Source organism: Melanostigma gelatinosum, assembly GCF_949748355.1.
Source record: "Melanostigma gelatinosum genome assembly, chromosome: 1".
NCBI lineage: Eukaryota > Metazoa > Chordata > Actinopteri > Perciformes > Zoarcidae > Melanostigma > Melanostigma gelatinosum.
The window spans coordinates 9,892,125-9,916,173 of NC_136634.1; the positions used below are offsets into that span (position 1 = coordinate 9,892,125).

At 44.1% G+C, this 24,049-nt stretch overlaps 1 protein-coding gene across 1 annotated transcript in view; it reads left to right on the plus strand.

Annotated features, from left to right (window-relative positions):
* syt7a (synaptotagmin VIIa) overlaps positions 1-24,049 on the plus strand; it is a gene marked incomplete at its 5' end in the record, with an annotated part of 63,994 nt that overhangs the window by 34,554 nt on the left and 5,391 nt on the right. Inside the window, 5 exons of the mRNA XM_079278733.1 lie at positions 3,071-3,150; positions 4,532-4,666; positions 10,441-10,848; positions 14,663-14,806; positions 22,921-23,023. Coding sequence (XP_079134859.1) covers positions 3,071-3,150; positions 4,532-4,666; positions 10,441-10,848; positions 14,663-14,806; positions 22,921-23,023 — 870 coding nt within the window. The remainder of the gene's footprint in view (positions 1-3,070; positions 3,151-4,531; positions 4,667-10,440; positions 10,849-14,662; positions 14,807-22,920; positions 23,024-24,049) is intronic.

The following is a 24,049-nucleotide window of genomic DNA, read 5'->3' on the forward strand; positions in this document are numbered from 1 at the left end:
CTTCTACGCAGCCAAGAGGTCGAGATCTCCGTCCCGTCTGTCCAGATCAACCAGCGCCGATGCAGAAGAGTCTGGAGAGAGACTCGTGACGCCCTACTTCGTTCTTCCAAACAGAACAAGCGTCTGGCTCATCGCCGCCGCACACCCGCCCCCACCTATCTTCCCGGCCAACAGGTCTGGCTTTCCACCAAGGACATACCCCTACGCACTGAATCCAGGAAGCTCTCTCCCAGATTCATTGGCCCGTTCCCCATTGTCTCCGTTATCAACCCGGTCACGGTCAAGCTCAAGCTACCGCAATCCATGAGGATCCACCCTGTTTTCCATGTGTCTCTGCTCAAACCCGTCCACTCCGCCCACTGCCGCGCCTCTCTCCGTAGGCACAGCTGTGCCTCATCTCCGGTGATCGCTTCCAGCTGACATAAATACTCCTGTCACTCTCATCCCAGTTGTCAGTCCGTCCGTTTACCTACCTGGTATTCCGACCCGTGAGTAGTCCCGCTGTTCACTCTCTGAAGACCCGTTACTAACGTTGTCTCTCGTTTCTTCAACCTGCCTGCCGTACAGTGTCGAGCCTCGGGTTTTCACCTGTACGTAGAAGCCTTCCAGTTCGTTCCTCGGAGATCAACTGTTTAGTCTTGGCGTTCCTGTGTCGAGCCTCGGGTGTCACACAGACGATCCAGCCTGCCTGCCAGCCGCGGACGCGGACCGGGCTCTTCCCGGCTAAGGATTCGAGCGGAGCGCGAGGACGCGCCTCCGTAGTGACGTTTGACAGTTTGCCTGTCTGCTTCGTCTGCCGCTCCACAGGATTAGTCCCTCTCCGGCTTGGAACCGGGCGGAGGCGTGGAGACGCCTCCTATTGACTTTGTCCATTTCCTGTTTTTTCCCTTGACTGAGAGAAATAAACGAACCTTGGTTTTGAAATAGAACTTTGTTGTCTGAGTCTGCATTTGGGTCCGTGAAACACCCCACATCATAACATTTAATGCCTAAAGCCAACTCCAAATAGTTTATAGTCCTGTTACCTGTCCGCTTGTGCACTCGACTTCACTTTATTTTGCATTTCACTTTATCTTATATTCCACTTTATTTATTTATATTTTACTTTATTTTATATTTTCTGTAAATTTAATTAGTTTCTACTTTGCATTGTTGATTGTTGTTGATTGAATGTTACGCACCTCCCGTCATGTAAAATTCCTTGTATGTTCAACATACAATGGCAATATTCTGAAAAGATCATGATTGGTCTCTCTAGTGTGTGCTGAGGACAAGTTGATATGTGTTCAGTATATAGATTTCCATGTCTACTATAGTTTATTCAGAGACCGTTAATCCAGAAGTTAGTATTTAAATTACAAACACGCCTCTTGAATGCAGCTGTTTAACGTGTCGTTCCTGTCAGATCAGTGTTTATTCATCTGTTGACTTGTCTATTTCAGGTTGGTGTCGATGATACAATAGATGAGCGCTTTTGTGTCCTTGTGTGTGTGATAGATATCATTTTTTTGCTCAGTACGTGGGCTTTATCTTTTCTGCCCAGCAGTGCTATTGTCAACTCTGGCTTTGGAACAGGTCCAACAATATCCAAAGCCGCAATATCCAAGGTGTGGGCTTTAGTATGAAATTGTATCCGTGTTATCTGGACATTATGGAGTTTACGTCAGTCATCGTGTAAATAACTCAAGATCAGTATATAAACTCTGGCACAATTTGCATTTCCATACATGTCTGCTATTTATGACCATTGCATGCATCATACATAGATCTCTGAGTCACCTCAGTCAATTACTCTGGCTGATTGAATCTCAGAGTTTTCGCCCATGTTTCCACCCTCGGCTGGCTTCCCAACGGCTACCGCGTTTCCACTGTCACCTTAAAATAGCGTAAACAGGACAGATGCGTCACTTAGTACTGAGGGCGAAATTAAACAAAATAACACCAACTGCCCAACAAGAAATGATGTGACATAAATAAAGAAAAAAGCTCCAAAATGACAATTCAGTCTGATTATCAGGCCATCGTTGGCTTGCTAGGCTAATGCAATGTATTGGCTATTGCCCTTCCCAGTGGACATTATGTATGCCAGGCATGGATGAAGACAGTAGACACAATCAGAGAGAGAAAGGAGACGTAGACACATTTTATGATACGTATTATATTTGGAAATAAGCAAACCAGAGCCCGACAATGTTCATGACAAAACACACAAACCCGTTACGGTGTCGCTGGGTCTTAAGGCCATATGGCAGAACTCAAGTGAGGTCTGGTAAAGTTTATTACGAAGGCTCATTACAAGAGTAAAGTGGAAGCAGGGAGGTTGCATAGTTCATGATATCCGGTATCAAGCGCCATGCTCAATCCCCAACGAGCAAGCCCAACACAGGAAATCGGCCTTCAACTTAAGATCCAATTGTCCAAGCCAAGCCACGGTGGCAGCTCAGTGTGTTTTCCTCCTACTCGTTTTCTGGGCCAGAGGATCCTCACCTATCCTTGATGTGTATCAGAGCATCACTTTCAGGGGAGCAGGCATGGTATTTTGGGGGCCGGGAAGCTTTAGACTGATCCCCTACCTGTCCAACTTGCAGCAAAGTGTCAATAGAGATTACATTCATTGTGACATGTGTGAAACACCTTTAACTGTAATGAGCTTTTCCAGCAGAATGCACCCAGCAGACCTCACTGTTCGAAGCCTTTAAATTGCCATTATTTCCATGGTTACAGCAGGTCATGCTCTAGCTATTTGAAATCAGGCTGGTGCGAGTCTTTCTTGAGGCTTCTCTCCAGTACCCAGCGGATTACCTTAAAGAGGCAATTGCCATGTAAATTTCAGGGTGGTACGAATGATAATCATAGTCAGAAATGGCTCTCCGCAGCAGATTTGATTTGACTTCGAGTGTAATCAGGAGACCATCGGGTAAAGGACTGATGGCACAGTGTTCCTGAGATAATGGGAGAGGCATTTACACTTGAAATTAGTTGAGCAAAAACAGAGCTTCAAAGGACAAATCTAAGCTAACCTTTTGTTTCTCTGCTTCCTCTGTCATCTCCTCCCTCTGCGTGGCTCAAGGGGAAGAGGAATAAGCCAGGAGTGGAAACAGCAGACACTCCAGACTCGGCACGTGGGCGAGGGGAGAAGAAAGCCATCAAGTAAGCGGCTGGTAACGGGTTGGGGTAGAATAAATCTGGTGATAATGAACTCTATTTGGTTCAGCTGTGAGCGCTGCGACGTACACAACACAAACAAGGTGGGAAAATAAGGCCTGGTGTTTTATCTTGAAGAGCACAATCTCTACGAGAGCATGTTCGGGTAGACTTTAAACGAAAGGTCAGTGATTTAATCAGCATATATTAAATCTGCATCTAACCTGTGAAGCTTTTGGCTGGATGAGCCTGCTCCTGCATGTATCTTATGGGGTGTAAGATAGGTCTCGCTTAAGTGCAGGCCTTTAGCCACGTCTCTGCATTGCTTCAAATGGTGCAGGTTCAAGTAAACGTGGGGGGGGGGGGGGGGGGGCTTGTGAGCACTCTTTGTGAAATATGAGTAGAAATGTTTGGGAGGATTGTTTGATTTAACATTTCTTACAGGGCTCAAACTAAGATGAAGGTATTTTCTGTTCTTGATGAAACAAGACTATAGGTCAGCACCAGGAAATGTCAGCTCTGTAATGCTAAGTACAATACTTTATTCCACAATAAAGCCTCTATTAACCTGCTCATCACCACTTCTCTTCTATAGCCTGCTACTGTCTCGGCTATTTTTGAATGTCTTCTTTTTACTTTTAAGCACTAAAGATGGACTATGTGAATGTATTCTGACTTGAGTCCCTCGGTCTCTTAATTTTTTGCATTTTCTTTCTCACTGGCTCCAGCAGCATTGGTGTGCTCAGTTGGCCATTTCAGCTTGAATCTGCTTCTCTTTGTGCACTACCTTTCTCTCCTGCTCTGTCCCTGTGCTACAGCTCTGACCACTGCTGTGTGACTCGTATGACATCAGTGATTCTGCTCACTTTTTCCTCCTCGACTTTGATTGTCTGCGATTTATCTCTCTGCCTTGTGTCTCATGCGTTCTCACCGCTCACGCCGAGGACGGTCCTTTCCTGACTTTTTGATGTTTACTCAAATGTGTTTCGTCAGTGGTGCCGTGCTAGATGAACAGAAATTAATCACATGCTGTATGTATTCATCAGGTTATGACTTCCTCTTTTCTTGCATCTCCTTCTGTTTCTCTGTCTTTGCTACTACACATTGCTTTATGAAAAGCTTTTGTGAATGCCTTTTTCCCCCAGGCTGCCCCTTTTTGGTTTTAAAATCAAACAGCTATGGTGATTTGTCAACTTCAGGTGGAAAAATAGACATTAATCTGGTCCTGTTTTGTTTCAAACTCCCATTCACTGCAGCTGTAAAACCAACGCTCTTCCTCAAACCAAGCCAACGGATCAAAGCAGGAGCGCCTGTTGCGAATGGTTGGTTGGTGCCAAAGGCTGTCCATAGTTGTATTGCTCTGACCTGTCTCTCTCTTTGGCCACAGTGATCTAGACAGAGACTTTTGGAATAACAATGACAGCAGCACAGTGCAGCAGAGGTGGAGCTCCTATCCGCCCAAGGAGTTCGTACTAAACATTTCTCCCTATGCCCCATATGGAGATCCTCGCCTCACACTCAAGTGAGTCTTGGTCCAAGGTTGGTAAGAGACTTCCTCCTGAGCAGGGCTGTAACGAGGCAGGGGCAGGGCCACTCTCCCCTTTCCCTTCCCGATTTCCTTTCCTTTCGTCCCTTGCTTGCATTCCTCTCCTCTCCCCTCCTCACACCATCCTCTTTTCTAGTTGTGCAGTCACCACCACTAGCCACTCATCAAATTGAACCATTAGCTGTGGATGTTACATGGCTGAACGGCTTATTAAATCCACCTAGTTTCATAATCTTGATTATTTTCATTTTCCTGAGGACATTTCCTCACGAGTAACCAGTGGTATTTAGCCAAAGGCCCTTTGGAAAAAGCCCATTCTGTAAATGTCACAGCTTTGCAATATTCACAAAGTGTACATTTCTAGACTTATTAATGTTGTACAATACCATTTCCAATCAGCAATAGTAACAACAATAACAACACAGCCAATGTTAGAACACTGGAGGGCACGGATGGGTACTAATGATTCATCATAATCTGCTTGGGAAAATGTGAGTGCAGGAAATGTCACACATTACGGCATCACTGCGACAGCCATTCGACTATTACTGCAGCGTCAAAACAGCACAGCCCTGCATCCTCCGCGGGCTAATTTCTGCCGCAACTTCTCACAAACCCCGTCACCTTCTAATGAACAGAGCGGCGCGTGTCAGATGCCCCCCCACTCCCTACAGCCCTGCCGGTCCCACTAACTCCTGACCTCTAACCTCTCACCTCTTTCCCATGGGGCTCTAACCATGGAGACGGGCAACCCTCGTAACTGTCCTCTCAAAAAGACATACTTTAACCCACCTTATCTGTAATCTGTGTATCTCCCCGTCCTTTTGCTTGTGTGAACTGAAATTGTTGTTGTTGTTGTTGTTGTGGAGGGTTGACCGTTGAACCAGGTTGCAGGGTGGTGCCAGTGTTCACCTGTGGTTTACATTCATATGTGGCTTCTCTCTGATCCCCATCAACCTAATGTCTAAGGTGTACTGCACTAACATTGTAGCACTTCAACTGTGTCTACTGTCTGTCATATGGGGAGATAGGGTAACAGTGTTTTTACTTGATGCAATTAAAAGTCATTTTTTCACTCACTCTGCACTTGAATCCAATAAAGCAGTAGCAAGGTCATACCTATCTCCCTCCGGGCACAGAAAAAGCTCTACGCGTAGACATCCTGCTACCAGGCATCTGTCTGATGAACTGTCTAATAACTGGTCATCTTTAATAGACCTAGCTGTTGAGGACTGTGTGTCAAATGGCCTGCAGAAAGGAGGCAGCTATGTGCTCATGGACGCGGTGGATATATGGATTTCTGTCTGAAAACTCTGCCTGAAGATGATGGCTGCTGATCTCAGAGAACCAGCTTTAGACCCTACTGCTCGTGTTTGAGAAGTTATTATTATTTTTTTAAACCCTCAAGGTTCTCATTTATTGTCCATAAAGCTGTTTTCCAGCAGGCCCTGTCTTTCCAGCAGTGGAAAATAGATGAACTTTTCAGTGCAGTAATGGTAAAATCAGCTGTGTTTTCTGCAGTGCATGTGAGCCACTAAAGAAATACACTGACTTAGAATAAGAAAACATTAAAACGATATTTTAACTAGGGGAGACGGGGGCTTTAGCAGCATAGTATTGGCTTCAACCAATATTATGCTGCTAAAGCAGACCGCTAGGGATTATTTCCACTTTGAGATTCTCTCGAGATCAGCAGCTTTCAATCTCTTTAATGACGCCGGGCCTCATTTATCAATCAGGTAACCATCCCTGCACAACAGTCTGCGTGCTCAAGGATTTATTGGATTGGAAGTTCAATACGATCATTTTTCAATATTGAACTTGTTATTTGTATAAATAACGTCAGCAACGGCATGTCTTAAAGTCATGGTGATTTGACGTAACATTTTTTTGAATTTATGCATCAAGTATATTATAGTTAATTTGATCAATCTGACAGCTTCCAGATGAAAAACTGTCAACGAGTTAGTGACTATATTTCTTTTATAAATCACTTCTACTGTCAGTGAAGTTCAGTCAGAAATATGATTAATATCTGAATGCTATATTCCTGTAAATACTCGTTCACGTTCACCTTGTGCTCGATAAATGAGGCCGGCGTCTCTTGTGTTGACCGTTGCTTCGGCTGCTGTTCCATGCTGTTGTTGTGATTGATGACTTATCCATATGCTCTGTCGGGTTAGCTGGTCAGAATTCAATGTGAAAGGTGACCCCCAAAGAGACACGATGGAAGTGTAGCACCCCCTCCCCTCAACCCCATGCTTACACGCCAGACGACATGCGTCTTCTGCGCCTGATATTTTGCGTTGGAGCACCATGCATATTTATAAAATGTAGTCATGTCACCAGAGGGCACTACTGTGCTTTTGTTTTTGATCATCACTGCTTTCAGAGTAGATGTGACATGTTAAACCTAAAACCAGCTTTGCGAGGAAATCTGAGTTGGCAAGTTTGCTTAAGTATGAACACTGTACCATTTTAGGAGGTTGATATGATTAGATCGCCCTTATGATCCTTTCTACTGTGTGGTTCAGGTATTTCACTATTTCCTGTGTACCGTAATCAATGCTAAGTGGTGATCAGATGACAAGCAAATCTTTAGAAAATGAAATATTACACTTTAAGATCTAAAAAAAGAGTGTAATTGGTGTTCTACCTGAACAAATGCACTTGTATTTAACAGAATATCACTCATTTGATTTCCCAAATGAGTCGATTATTTGCTCATGAGGCACTTGAGTTCAAGCCGTCCTCCAGTTGCTCTAAGTTGCTACTATCGAATTGCCTTGTATAGGAGCACATCTCAGGCCCCAAATGCCTAAATGAATGAGAGAATGAGACCTAAATAACCGGCATCCACACACTGTTGCCACTAGTGAATGCTGGCAGCTGTAGTATTGGTCCTCCAGGCTCTAAGGAGTGACTTCTTGCTGGTTTTCCATCCTCCACAGGCTCCCTGTAAATTCTCCTCTTCCTCCTCTTCCTCCCTGCTCTCCTCTCCCCCATCCCTCTCTTTCTCCACACTGGACTCCACACAGACCTTTTCCTCCTCCTGCCTCTTACTTGGCCTGGAAAACTAGACCTGCCCCTCACACACTCTACTGATCTGTCTCACCTCCTTAGCCATGAGGTTACTCAATCTATTTTACTGTGTGTGTACGTGGGGTTTTGTCTGTCTTTCTCACGCTCTTTGGCCTTTTTCTCCTCTGCCTGTCGTTATTCTCCCTCCTCTATACCTTCTGTCTGCTGTGGGACCTCGGCACCCTGTCTCTCTCTCTTAGTGGGGCAGTGTCAGGGGGTCAGAAGGGGGCAGCAACTGGGCATGGGGATGATGGGGGGGGTCCTTATCGCAGTGACAGCGTGAAGAGCATGGTGACAGAGGGAGTGAAGGCCGGGAGGTGGCAGACCGTCCAGGGCCACATGCAGTCCGGAGGATTGAGACCCAGCGAGTGAGTTCAGAACCGGGTCGAAAAAAAAGCAAACATTTCACTCACTGTGCAGCAGAATTAACACATTATAACAATGCAAATGATATCCGTACAAGTTTTTACCTCCTCCTCCTCCTCCTCCTCCTCCTCCACAGCAGCTGTGGTCAGATGAATGAATCGGTTCTGAGTAGACACAAGGAGAGTGAGGTCAAGTTCAGCAGGGAGGAAAGTGCAGCTCAGGTGTCACAGTGAGCATGTTGGCACAGATCAAAGTGTGAGCACACGGGAAACGTGAACTCTCGTCATCACCAGAAGATAACAATAGTCGCCCGAGCTGGATCACACTGACTCAAACCTTCAGCTGACACAGTCGGCCCAGCTGCACAATATAGCCCCGTGTATGAATCTGCAGGAGGATATGATTTATTTATGCGAGGAACTGCACTGCCTGCAAGTGTACTTTAAAAAAATGCAATTCAGGAATAGTCTCATTTTCACACACCGACTGAGACGATGCCTCACACCTTCCCAACCTTTTAATTAAAATCTAGGCTGGAATGTACAATTATATTTATCACTGACTGCATGTATCCCACAGCCGTGACGTATGACACAAGTTAGGCTCTATATTCAGCGTGTTGTAAATGAGGCAGTTAATTTTCAGTTCTTCGTGATTTCTTTGCACCTTCCTTTGGCACCTCGTGCCTGTGACGCTTCCTCCGCAACACATTTACGCTCGTCACTGCCTCACTCCTCATTCCCTCCTTCTCTCCTCTGCTCTTCTCATCTTTCTTTTTGCCCCCTGTCTATAATTGGATTCTATTTTCAGGCTGCTATAAGTGTCTGTGTCTCTTGTGTTTGTGTCTCGCACCCCATTTTCTGCCTTTCCTCCATCCTCACCCTCCGCTCTTATCGTTCCCATCGCGCTCTCCATCTTTCTGTTGCTGTGTAATGCAACTCCTTTTAGTCTTCTTTCAGTCTTCTTTTTTGCCCATACACTGTTTTATTTCTGCAAAGCCTTCCATTACCTTTTTTATCCCTTTTATTGTGATTGTCAGATATGATGGATACTAAAAGCCTCATGCAGAATTATGTCAGGTGAAGTTATGCGGAGCGGAGTAAACTGCACCGAACTGATGTGAATAGCTCTCTCATGACCTAATTCTGGTAGTCTGGGTTACACAGTGATCTGAGAGAGAGGAGGCTATATTTGGTGAGTAGAGGAAAATATAAAAAGGATACAGGATACTGTGGAGCCCACAAAACACAGGAATGATGTTTAAGTAAGTGTTGGCATCTAAATATCATGTAAATAATAACACTTGTAAGAAAGGCATGAGCTCATTAAACAGCATTTTTGAAGGGGAGGAGTGGAAAATGAGAGGCTAACAGAGGGAGGGAGTTGTACTGTAGGACTTGGTTGGCTGTTGGGATGTCTCCAGAGGTGCAGCATATATTCAAAAGACCAAAAAGACTTCGTCAGGAAGAGAGGCTATCAGAGATGGAAAAAGTTGACTGACGAGTCGAGGACATGGGGATCTCTTATCAGACCAAAAAACCCTCGTCAAGAACGCCTGGAACCTGCAAAACTACAACCCACACGCCTCGACGCAGTCTCGTGGCACAGAATCGCGCCGCGCCCGTGCGGACGGTGCACATCCGACCACTGCCCGCGCGAAACACGCCCTCACGCAAACAGCACGCTCAGACCGCACAGACCCGCAAGGTGCACACACATCTGACGCAGACGCACAGGGCGAGCTCACCGTTTGCACGCTACTGCCCGACGCGGCGCTATGAGCAGTACACGGCTCACAGCGACCACTCAGGCTGCACCTTCTACTGCTATTTCTGCTACTGCTGTTACTGCTGCTGCCTCACGTTGCTCTCTTTCTCTCTCCTCCTCCTCCTCTCTCCACCTCCCAACGCTCCTCCCTCTGCCTCCTTCCCCACTTTGTCATCACACATCGCTCTTCCTCCTGCTTCCTCCTCCTCCCCCTCTCCATCATCAACTTCCTGTTTGGATGAACTCTCCCATATCTATCCGGGCGTCAACCTGACTTCCTCCGCTGTGTCTCCCTACTGCCCTGTGCCACCTTGTCTCATCGATGATGATTCTTTCCCTCTCTTCTACGTCTCATCTCCTGACCTTACCACTCCTGACCAATTCACCTCCTGTTGCCACGGCTCCTCTCCAACATCTACTTCTCCTTCTTCCTCTTCTGTGCCCCCTGACTCCATCCTCCCTCCTCATCATCCTATCCTATGCCGGCCGTGGCCTTCTTCGCGCTCTCTTTCCTCCCTGCTCCTCTGCCCTCCCAGCTTTGGGGAACCAGTCTTATCGTATACGTCCACTTTGGAGCACATCCCCTCCCGGCCTCGGACGCTGCTGCGCCAGCAGAGTCTCCAGCAGCCTCTCATCCACCCACCAGGCCCTATTCTCGGCCATCCCCCCACCACATCCCAAAGTTTGGGACAATTACACACTGCACCTGGACAACCTGGGGGAAGCGGGGGTGCTGGGAGAGGAGAGGGAGGTGGCGGCAGTGGTGAGGGTGGGGGTGCAGGTACACGAGGCGGTCCCAGGGGTGTACGGGGCAGCCCATCAGGAGCAGGGGCCTCTCGCAATAGGGGAGGTGGAGCAGCAGGGCGCTCTCGTGCCAATCCCGGCAGCTGGGATTACACGATGGACCAGATGCGAAGTCGCGGCCTGGACGTCAAGTCCTTCCTGTGAGTTTCTTCAACTCTTCCTTCATATTGTGATGGAGTCGTTGTAGTGTCACCTGCTTCAGGCCTCTGTCTTTATCCGTGTCTTACAGTACATGCTATGTTATGCTAAGCAGAGTTATTTTCAGTATTTGTTTAAGGTAATGCTTTGCAATGCTTAGTGTCTTAGAATCAAATTGTTATTCGTGTTTTTAATAGTGTATCTATGTTTAAGTACTAACTAATCTGCTTTTACCTTTTACCTTTGTGTTCTGTGCCTCTTCTTTCGGTTGTCTATTTTCAGTTTGCATCTGATATCCAGGGAAGGATATTACTTCTGTCTTTCAAAATATTTACTGTGTGATTGTGTGCATACATGCATACATGTGTATTGTGTAGGTGTGTGTTTTTGTGGTTCACGGCTGTACACGATAGTGTGTTTGGAGAAAGTTCTCATTGCGTTCACTACTGCCAGAGAGATATTCTATATACAGCTACAAAAACGCAATTTAGTCCATGTTGTTTGTTAATGTCGGATGATGAAGGTGATTGCAGATGAGGAGGCCAGAGGATGGCTGATATGAAAACTCGATTATAAATGTAAATAAGGGAAGAGTTATGGCTGTAAATAAGCTGTTGTCCTTTAGCCCTAAGCCCTGTGGTTGTGTAAGAGATGGCTCAACATGTCATTTAATCAAGACGTCATAGATAGATATTAACAATTATACATTATGGTTGTTACATTTTTTTATCTTAGAGGGGGAGTACATGGTAACTTGTTATATTGTATGATCCTTTCAAATCTCAGCTCAAACCGATTGTTTAATGAGTTGTTACCTTGTAAACAATAATAGTTTTGTTCATATGAAGTGGTGTATCAGTGATCAGTTCAAATTAATTGCAAAGCTTCTTATTGAGCAATCTGTTAAAAAAAAAATGCATTCCCCCTAATTTTAGAATGAAATAACATCATGTTTACAAAAAATTGCAAAAAAGGTTGCGACATATTGTGGGCTTTTTCTGTCCCATTCTGTAAAAAAAGTCTTCAGTGTTTACGCTGTACGCTCTGCGAAACAGTAACATCTGTTTGCATGGCATTCAGCCTGTCTGCTGCAATTGTTTCTGCAGGACAGAGCTGGTGGTGCTCGTTCATAATATTCATGAGACGGTGTCATAAAAAGTCACATTTTGTATTCACGCCGCCCGACACAATTACATGATGTTATTTCGGGGCCATCACTTGAAATTACTGTTAAATATCCTGCTTAGGGGACACACCAGTAGGCCTTATCCATATTTCACGAGTATTTGCAACTAAAATGGCCTCTTTTTCTGGTACCGCTGTAACTTTTACGCTAATGGTGGCTGTGCAGTTAGCCTGCTGACATGTCCTTCAGCATGTGTACATCACACCGTCCACGTGTCACTGTGCAGCAGTGAAAGAACAAGGGTTAAGCAGCTGTGTTTTGTGTGAACCCTGCAGCATTGATCTTATGTCACCAGCGCCATTACTTCTGCAACATATTGTTACTTCAGGCCAGAAGTGGAGGGAGAGAGGGGGTATGACACAGCTGAGCTAATGTCAACGGCTAGCGGCGCATTAGCAATGTAGCAAACGCGCCACAACCAAGGTCATTGAGAATATCGCCCATAACACTCAACTTACAGTCAACTCATCATTGTAAACGTGAGATTGAGGTCATATATGGTGATGCATTTCCTTCTTTGCAACAGCAACACCTCATATGATTGATGACAGAGCGGTCTAGTAATAGACGTGACCCACTGTTCAAGCCAGTTCATTTCAATCTTGGCCAGATTCCCTATCTGGCTGAATCATTGCTCAATGAATGTGTTGATGTGGTTGACAGATATCTAGCCGTTGGAGCTATTTGACCAAATGGATATCTTGGTTGAATGGTCGCCCTGCTTTTTGGCATAAAATCAATAACTGATCCTCGTGTAATTAATGTCTGCGCCCTCTCTCGCGTCCTTAATGTGCGGTGCATTCATTTAAGTTTTTTTTACCAATATTCTTGAGTGTAAATGCTCATACTTGAAAGGTGATGGGAGAAGAAGAATCCGATGACCATTAACCAATAACCTGTACTTATAGTAACAATACAAGCACCATGCCATTGCATATGTTATTGAGGGTGCCCCGATCCGGAATATTAGGTTCCGCTATGGATCACAGGGTCTATTTGAAGCTTTGTATTTAACAGTTTGACATATTTATTTATTTAACTGTTCTTAAAAACAAAGTATATGAAGTATGAAAATGAATTGATGAAAAATGATCATGAATTGACAAATGTTAATTTATTTGTAGGCAACATGTGCAACATGTTAAGCCGAAACCGTTTTAGATAAATTGTCTCACATTTTTGCGTCGTCTGATCGGCCTTGATAGAGACCACCGATCAAAATATTTAGAACCATTTTGAGCCTGCATTTGCCGGAGTAAATGTGGAAATATTATGGAGTAGATTAAGGAATTAATATGATAAAAACGATTCAAATATTGAGTCAGCTGTAACGCATGAAATCCGCGTGTGATAGTAAGCAAGTAGACAAGTTGAAACAGAAGACATGTCAGTAAAAACAATCAGCCAAAAGTAATGGATAAAAGTTCAGATTGTTTGCTAAAAGTAATGCATAAACGTTAGAGATGGACGATATAGATAAAATCACTTTCAATGGAAACAGTAATGACGTGTGGTGGTGAAGGGGTATTTAAGTTAAGCTGAGAGCAGTTGTGGGTTTCTTGTGGGTGTTCGACATAAAAGGCTGGGAACCATTGTTATAGCCGTATAACAGGGAAATGATTAAACATGGCTTTATGGTGCTGCAGGAAATGCTTTTGACAGCACGTAAGAAATATGAAATTGTGAAGTTCAGGGTGATATCTTTCCACAGCTTGGCAGCACTGTATTTTCTTCGTGGAGGTATTGTAACGCAGAGGCTTAAGCTATAGAACCGTGGGTGTGGGTGACAGGAAGTAGGGCAGAGAATTAAGAGCCGGGATAGCGATGAGGGGGGAAAGGGGATTTGGAGAGCCAGTGTGACATAATAGAGAAGATGAAATGAGAAGAGAGCAACACGGAGAGCGAGAGAGCAGTGACCCAGAAAACGGTGACATACACCGAGCACCTCAAGATACTGTGTCACTCAAATAGAAACAATTAGTCCAGATCTCCTTAATGAGGCTTAATTAAATCGTAACTCTGGAGAAAGACGACATTCATGTTCGAATGGAAAGGTGAGTCTGGAGGGAAAGCAGAAGGCGGGTTGAACAACTAAATAAATGAGTGTGGGTGGTGTGTGTGTGTGTGTGTGTGTGTGTGCATACAGGCCTGTGTGGAAGCTGATGTGCAAGCTGCTGAATATCACATCCATTAACAATCATTAACTAATCACCAACCGCTCTCTTAATTTAGTTGTTGTCTGTGCAATGTGAACACAGAGTGCACCTGTTGTCAGCACCACTTCATTAAAATCATTACGTCATTATTAATTTGGCCTTTCAGTTTAAAAGGTTTCTTTTAAATATCCTTCCCTGGACAAAGTGCTTACTGCTGGGGTGTTGCATTTTTCACTTTATGACCATTTTCTCCGTAACTGCTTCCTCTGTTTAGTGTCATAAGGTCTCTTATTGTCCCGCCTCTCTGCTGTCTGTCCTCGCTGTCACTTAAAATGACCTCTCTTTTCTTCTCTCCCCCTGCACCACACCTTCTTTATGTCCGATTTCCCTATCCTTTGCATCTGTTCTCTTTTCTGGCCTCTCGTTCTTTCTCTGTATCTATCTCTTTATCGTATTTATTGTATGGGGAGCCAGTGAGGGGAAGCTGGTGGTCCTGGCTCTGGCCATTGGTGTGGCCGAGCAAGATGACTTTGCCAATATCCCTGACCTGCAGGAAACAGCGCAGGCACCCCCGCCAGCCAATCAGGAGCCCCCTCCTGAGAAGAGGTACCAGATAACGTACGAGAGTGCTTGTTGTGTGTGTGAGCGAATGATGCGGTGCAAATGAAAGTATGTGAAGGATATGATATCAAAGAAAAATAAGAGATTATTTCAGAATATTTGTAGAGGAGAGGAGCTTTGTTTTGTAGTGTTTTCGGTGAGTCACTGCACTTAAGTGCATTGTGCCACAGACCTGCACCTGAAATAGCCCCAGAGCTCAACACTCTGTTACAGAAATAAAAATGAGAGCTGACTATGAAACCAAATGTCGAAAAAATGCCTGAAATGCTGAGATGAGTAAAGAGATTTGGATGTTAGCTGAAAAGCAGCAATGAGCTCATAAATCACGGCAGTGAGATTGCCACTGGTACTCAATTTCAGCGAATCACATAAAACCAACATTTTCTCATGCCAGTGTTTTTGTTTTTTTCCTGACCGTGATAATTATCTCCCCCATCGCCATGACATTCTCCTCCACCACTTCATCTCTATTCGTTTGTCTCTTCACTCTTGCCTTACAGGGACCTCCCATTGGTAATTGTTGTATTTCCTTTGTATTTTCATGCTTTTTTTTTTATCCTTTCTACTCCCGTTTTTGCTTTTTTTCCCTCCTGCTCATTAGCTTCCTTCAATCACCCTCTGCTGCTCTGAGAGTCCCATCTCTGTAGCTCCACCGAGGGCCCAGAGAGCCTCCTCATTATTCCACAACATGTAAGTCACTTACATAAACACGCTGCTAAAAATAAACCTTTTCCTTGCCAGCTACCTTACACTAGAAGCCAAGATATTTCCACTCATCTATAAGGATGCACCACTCTCACTAGCATCTCCCAAAATAATTAATTTAGCATTCTGTTTAGGATTTCGTCCAACTTTTTTGTGGAACAGTTTAAGAATAACAAATGAGTACAGTGGCTGTGTCATGTAATTCAAAGAGCTGAAACCGCACTGTGCTTGTGTTGTTCCCGTTACGGCCATAGATGGTGGTTGTGATTATTCGCACCAGCGTGGAGCACCATAGTGAAACCCTGCGTTTGGTTCCAGCCCGAGGCAGATGCGAAACACTCGATTTCCTCAGCAGTCCAATTAGGTCGTTTTAACCTCACTTTGATTCTGTGACAAATTGGAGACAATTTGGAGATACATAATATCACACACACCTTAAAACAAAATGACAGGGCAGGGTGAACAAATTCTGATTTACTCGTCACACCAATTATTCCTCATTCACAAGTGTTCCATCAATTTGATACATGATTTTAAACGAGGGCTCTATTACAATACAGATGGCAACTGTTTTCCTCTCTAGACTGCACAGCTGCAATATGAAGCTGCACATGTGGGCCGTGCAACTGTAGCATGACAGCAACTGTCCTTCCGGAACTAATAAGCACCTTTTTATTTATCATAAAAAGTCAGCCTTTGGTGCTACACGACACCGACAACGAGATATTTGCCTCTTGGTTGGTCTGCTTCATGTTAGTCTCTTGCCCTGAAGCATCCTGTGGCCTTTTCCTTGTCAACACAGCGCTGCATGGAGTTACAAACAAGCGTGAACATGTTCTTTCAGGAACAATGTCGCTTTTGTGAACATCGAAAACATTTCCATTGTTCAGGATTAGTGTGAAACCCGTAAGGTGTAAGCTTGCTGGGAGTGTATCATTCCCTGTGGTGTTAGTGCTGACTTCACTGATGTCTGACCGTGATTTAATCCATCACGCTCGTGGCATAGTGCTCATTTTAAACGGGACTCTCAAGCCGGAGACAAAGCTGCGCTTTCATTCTTCTCCCGCTCTCCACAGCCCTTGTGTAGCCATTTCATCGAGTCTGTGCATTTACATCAAAACATGTCCTTCGTGTGCCCATCACTCATCGCCACACCTGCATCAATCCATCCAATTAAATGAATCATCTCAACAACATGTGGCAAATTATTTCAGCCAAACATAAAGCCTCTGAAGTTCATGTGAATAGTTCATGTGACTCTCAAACGTAAGCATCATCAAACATGAAAGGGAAAGTCTCCGCTGTTGATGAATATCAAAGAGCTGCTCTGCACAACTGATATGTGATGCCCGACATTAGTGGAACAACAACCAGCGGTGGAAATAACTATTGAACAGCTGTAGTTAATAGTTGATGCACAGATTCAGATTTGACTTAACAACACATGGATTAATTTGTTCAAAATAATGCCTCGTTAAAGATTGAACCAGTTTTATTGTGTGGCCCGTAGCTTGATAACCGCTGGACTAAAGTAGCTAACAGTAAATAAATCATTTTAAACTCGCCATACATTGAGCAGCTACAACAGTAAGCAACAGTAAAATGCTGCTAACACATTGATGCATCAGTATTCACAATCGAATAATGTCAGAAGAGATATTAAGATGATTACTTCTATTTGATACTTAATGTTTAGCTCACAATACCTATGAATGTTAACTTGAGTTGGAGTTTGAATGCAGCACTTTCACTTATAATGGAGTAGTTTTACTTCGTTGTATTATTACTTTTACTCGAAGTGCTTCTTGCACTTCTGGAAACAATAATACTCGTCTTTGCACTACAATCAGCCAAATAATCTCGTTAATGTAAAGATCATGCGCAATGAAATAGCGAGGAACTCGGTTGGATTACAACGATCGTGTGTTGCTTAGATTCTGTGGCCACACGTGCTGCGATGTTTGTATCCTAGCCGTCCATAGATTGTGGATCTTAGAAAGCTTAATTAGGTTGTTCATTGTCAGTAATGCCTCATTGGTCTTCACTCAAACGATTCTGCTGCCATTCAGCGAACCTTGTGTACACTGTAGGCTCTCCTCCAGTGTTGCTGTACGAGAAGCCTCGATCCCTGAGAGCTTTGAATCGAGATCTCTTTCTGAGCAGCCAGCGAAAGCCCCGATGAGGATGCAGGGTGAGGACAGGAGAGGCGGGATATATCCTCATGCCACATTAACATTCAATCCACTTGCCTGTGGTCTTTCAATTATTCATCCGTTCATGTTACGTCATTTTGTGTAAGCCAGTGGAGTTTTTTTTCTTGTTTCAGAATGGATCTTGCCGATTTGGATAAATATAGACGTATACGCTCTGCCTCAAAGATGTGATGCACTCAGGGATGCACTTTTAGTGGCTGTTAATTGCCAAGTGGGCTTGGGCAATATAATGGAGCTTTATAATTTAGATCTTAGTCGACTCCTTAACCTGACATGAAAGGCAAAGACGAGCGTGGTTTATGGGGGTTATGACCTTTAACCTAAATGAATGCAAAAGTGTGTTTATGTAACGTCATGATTGTGGGTTTGTGCTCTAACTGCATTAGTCTGACTTGGAGGAGTTTAGTCTTCATTGTGGTGGTGGAGGATGTGTTTAGCTCATTCTGAGGTCACATACATGTGCAGGGTAACATTTTAAGGCGGTAATGTCGGGCCTTGCTGTTACAATGCTTCCAGATGATATAATCTGTTTGTACACAAACGTGTAAATTGATTATGCTGTGCTCTGCTAGTCTGCTCCTCTTGTGACATGGGCTTTACAGGCCTGGCTAATCGGCCAGGTCTTCAGGGGCTCTGCCTAAGACTGTCCCTGAGGCTTTGGGCCCCTGTGGCCACCATGCTCATCCAAACAACACAGGGAGAGTGATGAGATGCAGGCGGGGGGAAAGGAGATAGCACTAAGGCTGAAGAAAAGGAGTCACTAAGAGTAGGTTAGTGCAGTCGCACATCCATCCATCCTTCCATATGTCAGGGGAGGATGAGGGAATATTTCCAGGGTGCAAATCCATCTTCCCTATGAGAGAGTACTTTATTGTACTCTGCACATCCGTGCGTTATGCGGGGCTGAAGGCAGCACTCTAGCCAGCAGGTGCATGCTGGTACACATGCTCATCTCATACATACAGATCAGATGATGGCTATTCGGAGCATTAACCGAGGGCTTTTGTGTCCTGCCTCAGAACAGGTGGCACATCTGCAGCAGCCTCCACCTCAGAGGCAATCTTTGAATCTAATCGGGATGCAAAACATTTGGTAGACTCTTGACACTTTAAAAAAAGTTTTGATGATTTCATGTTGCTGAAATCCCCCGGAATAAGAGGTTAGCTATTTTAATTAAGCTCTGAAACATTATGAATGCTAAATTGCAGAGAGTGTTGGGAGGCCATAAAGGGAGGTGGGGCTCAACTTTTATAGATACAGTAGAGTAGACACGAAGCTTGTCTTCGGATTCAAAAGCGATCATGCGCAACAGTATCAGGCAAAAGGGCAATTGCCGGCCACCAAATTTAAGAGTCGCACATTTGGAATACGGCCTCTAATGAAATGAAAATAGACATAAAACAGTGCTCGTACAGACCAACGTTTGGCACCCGCTGAAATGCCTTCTGGTTGTAATATTCCTTTTGAAGAAGCAGAGACACAGAAGGCAAACATTTAGCACCTCCCGTGTTGCTTCTTCCTGAAATGGGATTTCAGTAAAACGATGCTATTTTAGACTAATTTCCAGTTCCAACATGCAGGAAGTAATTAGGTAACAGTGAACGCATCCATATTTATATGTCGCAGCAGAGTCTTTGGCCGTAGCCTGAGAAGTGAAGCAGCAGGAATGACTGACGAGTGTGAATGTACATGTGTTTCATGTGGATGATGAGTTATGTAAGCAGCGCCATGCTGCACTGCTGTGGCTTTGACTATGTACGATCCTGGAAAGTATGCTGCGGCCTCTGAAGAATGATAGATCTAGTGGGCGACTGTGAAATTGAGCATATGGCTTTGAAAATACATCACTTCATGGTCTCAGGCGAGCGTGTTTGTTTGACTGTGACATGTTTGCAGAAGGGTGGGAAACAAAAAAAAGAAAAGAGGGCTGGGTTGGGCTTTCTTTCTCGCGTCTCTCTCCAGCCTAGAAGTGGAGTCTTTCCCCCCCTCCCCCTCTCTTCGAGCTGCTGGCCCTCGGTCAGGTAACAAAACAGGATAGTATCACAGGACGGTGAAACCCAAAGTGGCCCCGCCTGCCTCCATATGTCTGTCCATGTGTGTGTCTGCGAGGTTCTCACCCGTACCTGTCATATATCCTATACCTTATCTTCTTTGTGTGTTTGCCTGTTTGCTGTACCCCTCTAAACACACCCTTTCCCTGCGTCCACTCCCAACTACGTCTTGTCACGCACACCCCAAACCCTCAAATGCATGGTCTCTGTTTCTAGAGCCGTTGCTATGCCAACAGCCCAATTTCTGGTCCTTAGCTGTGGGAGAATCTGATCTAAACTCGAGCCCACTCTGCCTCCCACTGGATACTGTAGACAACTGCAGGCTCTAAAGCCTCAGCTTCCATTATCAACCCCCAAGGGGTGGGACAGAAAAAGCATTGGCACCAAAATGTTGCAGTTGTAGTTTTACCATCTGCCACAATTAATATTCCTTTTAATAGTAATTAAATAAACTGAAAATAACCTTCATGATATACGGTTTGATCTGGAGGAAGTATATTGCTTTTTGCAAAGAACCTCAGGTGTTGTAGAGCAGGGCTGGTAGAAAGGCCATTCCCCTGGATGCAGCTCTTACCTGAGAATGCACTGAACCCCTGAATGAAGCATGAAGGAGAATGAATAATTGAAGACGTTCACTCCCCCATCGATAGTTGGGAGGTGGAGGAGGAGGGAGGTGCCTTGCTTTACTTCAAACCCGAAGTCTCTCTCCGTGCTTTATGGAGCTCGTTTCAGCTGATCTTGGTTAAGCGTTTTCCCCAGCCTTTTCCTTGCCTCTCAAACTCATTGCCTGCAGTTTAGAGTTCGTGCAAAGACAAAACAGCCTCCTGAAAATGCAATTACCTCCCTTGGCAACTAATACGACTAACGCCAATTGATGAATATTCCCTTCCCTTCTCGAAATGGTTAACATCCCTCCTTCCCCCCCGTCTCGCTGTGGTTCCTTTGCTGGTTGAAGTGATTGTCTGTCTGCTTGTCTTGTTTGCTTGCTTTGTCTGTCTGTCTATTTGTCAGAATATTCCCCCCCCCCCCGGTTCTGTCCTTGTCTTCAGCAAAAATGTACACATTATTACATTCAACATCAATTCTCATCCAAATTTACAGTTTAGAACGCTCAAAACAAAAAAAGTACATTCTCTCAGTGAAAAGCTGGTCGATTGCTGCTCAGACAGACAGACTTTCTGTGGGCTCCTTGTTTCCTGCCTGTCCGAGGCATTGCCTTCACTCTCTGTGAGTGACAACTACGTGCATATATTGTATATGCACATGTAGCAATAGCCAATGTTTGTGCTTTGGCCCTTGTGTCCCCAGTCCACACTTTTAGAGTGTTGCTTAAAGGTTGACAATCCTTCTATAACAGTTATTACGTTATTTCTACCAACGCCCTCTTTTGTGACACTCTAAATGTGCAATTCCTATGTTCTTACTATTTGTCCCTTTTTGTATTTTCAATGATATTATATTTTTTTTATGGTATATCTAAGCCTTATTTCTCTTTCATACGATATCTCTTCTATCGTTTATTTTGAGCTCTCCACGTAGAACGATGGTTCTTGCTCTCCTTTTCCTGGTGATCAATTGTATTTATTGTCTTTTTCTTTTCTTCTCTGTGCTCTTTTTCTCCCTTTATCATGTCCGCCCCTTTGTCTCCTGTTAGATATATTGTCTGTGCATAGCTCTTTATTTTTGTCTCTTATTCTTTGATACTTATCAGACTGACCAAACTAAGCCTCTCTTGTGTTTCCAGGCTTTCCTTCCTTCATTCCCTATCTTTTCTTGCAGCTCTGTTTTTCTCTCTAATGTGCTGGTGTTTGTAACAATCTCACTCTCTCTTTGGTTTTGGTTTCCGTAACCTCACTGTTCATGCTATTAATACTTTCTATCTCTTCTAATACAGATAAACAATTTTCTATTTCTTACTTTCCTTGTTGAGCCTTTTATCTTATCTACAGTCTTTATGATTTCTGCCCAGTGTGTGTGTCTGCAACTTCCGCATCCTCTCTCTGCTCATTTCTTTTCTCTTTCTCTGTGTGTCTGTTCTTGTTTTTCTTCTCTATTTACTGTTTGTTTACTGCCCAACAGTGTTTCAGTGTGCAGCCTCTCCATGTGCCTTGACCAGTCATCTATGGAGTGCTGTGTGTCCAATGTCTCACATTACATTGGCCAGGACTTTCACATTGATCTCTCTCTTCCTCGATATTTTTTTCATTCTTTCTTTTAATCTCATAATATTTATTCTCTTTAAATTTGTCTTCTTTTGCTGATTTTTTTTTCTTTACACTTTGTGATTCTTCTTGTTTTCATGATGTATGAACATAGAGGTTTTTCTCCCCGAATGTTTGTCCCACTTTAACGTTATGTTTTCAACTAAACGTAACACCTATTAACATTTGTACCTAAGTACCAGCTGTGCCATGGGAGATCTCTGTTCTCTCTTTTGTGCTTTTATTTATATTTTGTGTTGATGCATATTCTTAATAACTGAGAGATTTTAACACACACTTTACACAACTGTTCCACATCTGTCCTGTTAAACGTCTGGTCCTCTACATGTTGCTATACATGTCTGTCGATTGTACTTATAGTGACGTTGTGTTGCTATACATGTCATTATACATGTGTGTCCCGTTAATGTCTGTAGAGTAAATAAGGTTAATCATGAACTCTTTGGGGATTTGGAGACAATGGATTGGTTTCTATCAATTTCAAATTTACTGGTTCTGTTTTGTGTTCCATCTGAAGATGTGTTTGTTTACTTGGTGGAGGTAACTTTCTTGTTAGAGATATGGATGTTTGCCACACTGGACATATCAGTCATCTCAGATTCCAAGTTTCATCAAACACAACTCACCGCATCAAATGCCCTCAGTTCTAGCGCCCGCCGTTAATCGGTGGAATCTTTGGCAGATTTGATTTGGCTTCGCTCATGACAGCTAGAGAAAGCACAATCTACTTTGAAGAGACATCTATCCAAAGCATATTTCTACTCAATTGGTCGTTTCAGAGAGGCGGTCCTCAAGCGCCAAACAGGTGGAGGTTGGACTCCCTGTGTGCTCAGACATTCTCTCTTTCTGGAGACGAGTTAGCTTCTCAGCACACGTCCTCGCCGTTTCCCCTCCGGGTCAACCTGTGTTTCTGCTTACAGGGGCAACAAGCCAGTGAACAGTCCCAAGGGCCAACCCCCTGATGCTGACGGCCGCTCCTCCGTAACTGACCTGGCCAACTCCCTTACAGGAGACATGGTGATGGTAAGAACTGGTATCTCACCACACACATCCACCCCACCTGTGCTGAGGAGGATATTATTATGTGTTATTTAATTGCCAATACTTCCCATTAATAGCCAATAACTGAACATAATGATAGCCTGTGACATCAAGCACAGTGTTTCCGACTGAACCAATTGAGCCAAAAAGTTATTTCCCAATACAGCTGCAGACTTTAAGTGTGAGTCGAATGGGAGTAAGTAACAAATATGTTTTGGATTATCTCTGTCCGTTGATGAATACGCGACGTGGGTTTGTGGGATTGACCCCAAAAATACTTAAGGTCCCGTGTTTATTCTATTCTGACTTGTCATCCAGTGCAATGATGTGGCTCATTTATGTGTATTTAATATGTTTTAGATGACAATGGCACAGAGGAGATGAGGCTTAAGCTACATAGACAACCATAGGATCAATTCATTATTCATTTTTGGCTTTCCATGGAATTTGTTTGACAGTACAATATAGACACAACAATATAGAATTTTGCCGGACTTATTCATTAAGCGAAATGTAGAGGGACTCACGATAGATAGATTAAAAATGAATTCCAGCAAAAGAGGCCAATATATTCCGATTTTCAGTCCTGAGTATGTTTCATAGTGTTTTCCCTGGCTGAGTAGTACTCCTTATGATGAGTAAACTCTCCTTGACATGGCAATTCCAGTTTGAAGTCAACTAGCCTGCCAGCCCCATCCAACATCTTTGGTGATGAATCAGAACGCAAACTGTGAGCCAGGGCCATATCCACCAATATCAGTGCCCGGCATCATTAATGCTCTTGAAGCTGTGTGGAAATATTCAAAACGGAAGAGTACAAAAATCATATTGATGGCCATGCTTTTTGGAATTGAATGGTATATGCATGTCATATTTGGCAGTACTGGCTGTAGGCAGGACTCGTGTTGCAGAATCATCCTCCATGCTAGAGGTTGATTTAAAGCTGCACGTAGTAATACGAGCACCATAATAATGAGAGAAAAAACCACAGACAGTTCCTACAGCGGC